The sequence below is a fragment of the Gymnoscopelus braueri genome, assembly GCF_963280865.1.
Source record: "Gymnoscopelus braueri genome assembly, chromosome: 10".
In the NCBI taxonomy this organism is placed as follows: domain Eukaryota; kingdom Metazoa; phylum Chordata; class Actinopteri; order Myctophiformes; family Myctophidae; genus Gymnoscopelus; species Gymnoscopelus braueri.
The window spans coordinates 11,866,778-11,873,122 of NC_137611.1; the positions used below are offsets into that span (position 1 = coordinate 11,866,778).

Genomic DNA, 6,345 nt, shown 5'->3' on the forward strand with positions numbered 1-6,345 from the left:
CACAGCGCATCACTTCGTGCCGCTCTGCGAATCTACTATTAAAAAATATATATATATATATCTTGAAAGTATTGGAACATTTTTAATTTAGAATTTTTCCCTGGCACAAAACATTTTCAGGTGGGGGACCACAGCCAAATACAAGTATCATTTTGGGGGTCCTTCACATGAAAAAGGTTTGAGAACCACTGTCCTAAAAAGGAAGGGCTCATTAAAACGTCTTCATTCAGCAATGATAATGTCAAAATGCCACTCCCCCACCGCACCTGCGCTGGTTCTTGATTGAGAAGGTGTTGTTCCGCCCCACGGGCTTATGGGAGGTGAAGTCCTCGTCCTCCTCGGGTAATATGTGTTTGCCGCCGCTCTGTCCGTTCATGTTGACGGGCACCATGGAGACGTGGCGCCTCATCATGGCCCCTCGGGGGGGCGCGTGGTGGATCTTGAAGCCCAGGCCCTCGGTGCTGGCGGAGCGGGTCATGCCGCCGCCGCGCGGGGACGCGGGCGAGCCGGGGTCCCCGTCCAGGGGAATCTCAAAGGAGATTCCCCGAGTTGAGGAGCTGTATGAGAGAGGGATCAAGGAGAGAGAAATATACTTCAAAACTCAAACAAGGGGAGGGAAGGGGAGGGGCCGCGTCCCCGCGCGGCAGCATTTACATGCATTGTCATGACAGAGATGCTCGTAGTGCGGCACTCGGTGCCGCACTACGAGCTTGTATATCTGCTATTTTTGAATAGCCGAAGTATAAAATAATGGTTAAAGTGGTTACACAGATGCGTTCCTGGTTTTAATGGGTTAAGATACATCTCGTGAACTGTAATATGACTTTATTCATGGCCTGGGAGATACTAACCGTTTCTCTTTGGGCCAGGTTCCTACACAGCCATCCACATAGGACATGGAGGTGGACCTCTTTATGATGCCTGGGACCAGAGACACAGATGCATTAATGTGAGCTCACAGACACACACACACACACACACACACACACACACACACACACACACACACACACACACACACACACACACACACACACACACACACACACACACACACACACACACACACACACACACAACACTAACACTCGAAACAATGGAACTTGAGTCCGTTAGTCAAGGACACTTGATGTGTAATTGCTTATAGGAACAGGAGAAGAACCCTTTAATTTCAGTTCCCTTGCCATCGTTTTCTGAACCGACCCAGAGATTAAACACTCATGTACACTCAAGTGTTATTAGCTGCACGAAGCAAGTGTAGAATTAGTGTAATGAAGCTCCCTGAAGCTGTCTATGTACATATATATGTATGTATCTGTGTGGCTGTCTAGAAACTATGTCCACCAGATGGTGCTGTAAGCCACAAAACAAACTGAAACACACAACCAGACTGAATGAACATCTAGGAGTTGTTGGCGATACAGTGCAGTACGGTACAGCATGTTGGCCTACAGGTTGAAAGTATAAGACAACAAATAAACGTTTTTTATGAAATACCATGATTAATACATAGGTGATAAGCGTTGTTATTACCTGCAGCAGGTATGTGCTCCAGGCTGTCAGGTCTGTCTGCATAGCTCTGTTTGACAGGGCTGGACACAGGGGCCATGTTTCTACAGGACGGGACAGGCTCCCACGCTGCTACAGTAACAGAGACCAACACAAAACAGAACATTAAAAAATATGTCCTTCAGACATTCTGAGAGCCTTGTTATTATAACTTAAAGGGATAGTTCACCCCAAAAAAAACAATTTTTCTATCGATTAGTCACCCCATGGAGACTAATATTTGGTCTCCATGGGGTATTTTTTAGTTTTTGTCGCATTCCTAAGCCAATACTTTGATAACCAGCGGACCGGTAGCCAGGCAGCGGTTCCGGTAGGAGACACAAAGGAGACTCTTTGTGTCTCCTACCGGAACCGCTGCCGGTCATCAAATTATTGGCTTAGGAATGAGACAACAACAAAACAATATCCATGAATTCAAGTCTCCATGGGGTGACTAATCGATAGAAAAAATGTCATTTTGGGGGTGAACTATCCCTTTAAGCTTGGTTTATACTTTGTTGTACGATGGCATTGAGACCGAAAATAGCCGATCTATAAGCTCACAACGTGTTGCGGATGAGACGCGTTGTGAGCTTATAGATTGGCTATTTTCAGTTTGCGACGCCGTTAACATTAGACTTTCACATTTAACTCTTACATGATCTCACATGATCACGACTGTATAGCGATATGTATAATTAAAGTAGATTATTATCATTCATATTTTAATATGTAATGATGACTGTGACTGTACCTTCAGGGTCGAAGACTCTGGGCTGGACGAAGGAGGGCTTCACCACTTCAAACCACCAGAAGAGCTCGGCCATAAACACCAGGTAGTTGCTCTGCAACACACACACACACACACACACACACACACACACACACACACACACACACACACACACACACACACACACACACACACACACACACACACACACACACACACACACACACACACACACACACACACACACACACACACACACACACACACACACACACCAGTGTTAATTTTGTTGACTAAAACTATTACGAAAAATGGTCGTCAACTACCTCTTTTAACTGACGAAAACTAAATAAAATCTAAAAACAAACTAAGCTGTGAGGACTAAAACTATGACTAAATACACAGACAATTTCGTCAACAAATAAAAACTAGACGAAAATGTTAGGGAGAGACTAGTGGAGAAGAGATCCAGTAGAACTAAGACAATTCATTTTATGCTTGGTTGCGTGTGCTCCAAAAAGATCCGATCTACAAGCTCACAACGTGTCGCACACAGCTGTGTGCGATCATCAAGGCCCGTCAAAACACATTTTAGTCAACTAAATCAACTGTAGATTTAGTTGACTAAAATCGAATAATATTTAGCCGACTAAAACTAGACTAAAAGTAAAAAAGTTCAGATGACTAAAATATGACTAAATTGAATTTTATTGTCAAAATTGACTACTAAAACTAAATCAAATTTTGACACTGACACGCACACACACACACACACACACACACACACACACACACACACACACACACACACACACACACACACACACACACACACACACACACACACACACACACACACACACACACACACACACACACACACACATCAAAGCTCATTTTTGTAGTTTTTAGCATGACCACACGCTGAGCAGTACGCAAATCCAGAGCTTTCGTTCAATTTAACCTTATTTGAGAATTGTACTGTGTAGTTGTAGGAGCAGCTCCTCTCCACCAGATGTCACTGCTGAGATGCAACAGGGTGGCCAATTGAAACAATATGCAGCTTTTCAAATAGATCAAAGGATCAAGGTCACAGCCTGGCAACTGTTGCCAAGGAACTGGATGAATGTGCGCACATGTATGTGCAGCATGCATGGGTGTATGTTGTGTGTTTGTGCACATCTCTCTCTGTGTGTGCGTGTGCGTGTGCGTGTGCGTGTGCGTGTGCGTGTGCGTGCGGTGCGTGTGCGTGTGCGTGTGCGTGTGTGTGTGTGTGTGGTGTGCATTTAAGGGAGGCTGTTTGTTCTTTAATGTCTAACCCGTAATCAAACTGCCAAATATACCATCTGGACTGGAGTTTAAATATACAGCTCCTGCACACATGGATGCAACAAGCTCTGAGACTGACTGACCCAGAACCACGAGAAACACATTAATGATGCTTCTGGAAACTTCCACGCATCATTTCATCTGTAGAGAAACACAGACCGGTGGGGCCTTTCCCCTTTAAACTGTGATATAATGAACACCACAAAACCACAACTAACAGTTAGTTACCCCAAGAGTTATCAAACAGTTATAGCCTAATAGATAGCCTAAAGGTTATCCAACAGTTATCCGACAGTTAGCCAAATAGATAGCCTAATAGTTAGGCCTAAAAGTTGCCTGAACAGCTTCATGGTTTGTTTGAAGTTGGTCTATAATTTTGGAAACGAAAAATAATATACTGCAGGAATGGGTGACAGTAATTCTTTTCATGCAACATATTAAATCAAAGGCCTCTCTCTTTCTCTGTGTCCATCTCTTTCACACACAAACACACGCACACGCGCGTGCGCGCGCATGCATGCAAACGCCCGCACACACGCACATACGCACGCACACACACAGTGCGAATGGGATTCAGTGGGAGGTTAGGCAATGGCCGGACGGGAACCGCGCCAGGGATCTTTGGCCGCTCTTCAGGGCCGGTTTTGTCATTCTCCTCTCTTTCCCTTTTGCCTACTTGTATAAGCACTGTCCGCTCCATACACACACACACACAGACAGGACACACACAGACAAAAAGTGTGAAAGGCACGGAAAAGAGGAAGATGGGAGGGAAAGAGCGAATTGAGAGAGTGTGAGAGTTTCAAAACTGAGCGTTTTGTGTTGTTTTTAAAGGAATGGAAAGCCCCCTTCTTCAGATGGATGACAGGCCGGACCGTGACTAGAATCCTAATGCCTCTCTCTGCCCACGCTCTGTGCCCTGGCATGCTGTTTACCCACACTGGCTGTAGGAGGGGTCCAGCTATTCCTCCTGGGCCAGGCCAGAAGACACAGTGGCCCTATAGATAAACTGACTGAATCACATTCAAAACCTCCCAATTTAAGCCCCGAAGTATACTTACGTCATAAAAAGGCATCGCACGTCCAACAAATGGCCGATCTACAAGCTCACACCGCGTCGGATTAAGCAAAGTAAAGTGTGAAAAGAAGTCAGGAGAGCATTTCAACCTCGGGACTGAACTATAAACTAACTAATCCTCCGCTTGGAGCAACGGTGTTACTGTGAATCAGCAGGTTCTTCTGCTGCTATATCTGCGAGGATGATCCTAGATGTCTCTGTGTGATAAACACAGCAGAGAGGTCTGAGAGAGGAGAACAAGGGAGCCAGGAGGGGACGGGGATGGGGGGGGGTGTGAAGCTCCTCAGAGCACCCTCTGTGCTCCCATGGGTGACTGGGGAGACTCGGCCCGGAGGGTACAGACACACACACACACACACACGCACACACATTGTTTTTTTTTATTTTACTTTTGCTTCTGAAAAATACTACTAAAAACAGTACCCTCCTTGCACGGTGGCGTTGATTGCCAACAACAATAGATCTTCAAACAAACTAACAACAAGTCGCTTTGTTAGCTTGAAGATCTGTGATTGTACCACCAATGCATAAGCCTTTACACCAAATCATTTCTCAAACAAACAAATGCCGCCTCCTCTTCTTCTCTCCTACCTTTTACGGAAGCGTGTTTATGCAGTATAGAGAAGTGGTTCCCAAACCTTTTTAGCTCCGCAACGCGTTGTGAGCTTGTAGATCTGCTATTTTCACTACTTCTTAAAAGTTGTTGTGGAATTTGTGGAATTGTAGAATTTATTATTATTTAAAGATGATTATTTATATATATATTTTTTTTATTTTATATTATTGTATTAATGAAATTAATTGAATTTTTTTTTAATTTGTTTTACTTGAAAAACTGCGAATATATTTGTAAAAATCTTTTTTTAATCTTTTGAAATAATAATAATAAAAAAATAAGCAAAAAGAGACCCACAAATGGGTCCCGACCCCCTGTTTGGGAATAGAGCGTCTCGCATAGACCCACAAATGATATGTATTTGGCCACGGACCCCCATCTCAAAATATTTTGTTCCAGGGACCCCCAGAATCAGGGATTTGAGTTACAAATGTTCGCTTAAATTTTTTTATATATTCAAAGATTTGCAGACATTTTCAAGTTTTTTCAAAAATAGCAGATCTACAAGCTCATAGCACGGCACTCGGTGCTGCGCTATGAACTTGTACTGTAGATCTGCTATTTTTTAATAGCCAAAGTATAAAAGGTAAAAAAAATATTGTGATGCTATATTAAAACATTTAGCTGGGGACCCCCTGGAAGGAACCCCCTCAAGGACCCCTGGGGGTCCCCGGACCCCACTTTGAGAACCAATGGTATACAGTATATATAGAGCGTGTGTCTTCTTCTTCTGTCCTACCTTGACGGAGGCGTGCGCGTAGAGCAGGTCCTCCAGGCTGAAGTGGCAGCAGTGGTTCAGACTGTCCCTGCAGAACTCCTGCAGCAGCTGCAGGTTGTACAGACTGTCTGCCAGAGACATGGTCTCCTTCAAGCAGATATCTGCGCACACACACACACACACACAGGGAGGGGTCGCGCACACGCACGCACACACACACACACACACACACACACGCACACACACGCATGCACGCGCAGTCACACACACACACACACACACACACACACACACACACACACACACACACACACACACACACA

The 6,345-nt window shown here is 44.6% G+C and overlaps 1 protein-coding gene across 4 annotated transcripts in view; it reads right to left on the reverse strand.

Annotated features, from left to right (window-relative positions):
• The window catches only part of camsap2b (calmodulin regulated spectrin-associated protein family, member 2b), a 73,081-nt gene that overhangs the window by 22,722 nt on the left and 44,014 nt on the right, over positions 1 to 6,345 (reverse strand). For 3 of the 4 annotated variants that reach the window (XM_080439009.1, XM_080439010.1, XM_080439012.1), the window contains 5 exons: positions 6,044 to 6,183; positions 2,303 to 2,393; positions 1,534 to 1,641; positions 852 to 921; positions 267 to 557 (listed from right to left, as the gene is read on the reverse strand). In XM_080439009.1, coding sequence (XP_080295135.1) covers positions 267 to 557; positions 852 to 921; positions 1,534 to 1,641; positions 2,303 to 2,393; positions 6,044 to 6,183 — 700 coding nt within the window. The remainder of the gene's footprint in view (positions 1 to 266; positions 558 to 851; positions 922 to 1,533; positions 1,642 to 2,302; positions 2,394 to 6,043; positions 6,184 to 6,345) is intronic. The other variant, XM_080439011.1, reaches the window with a different exon arrangement.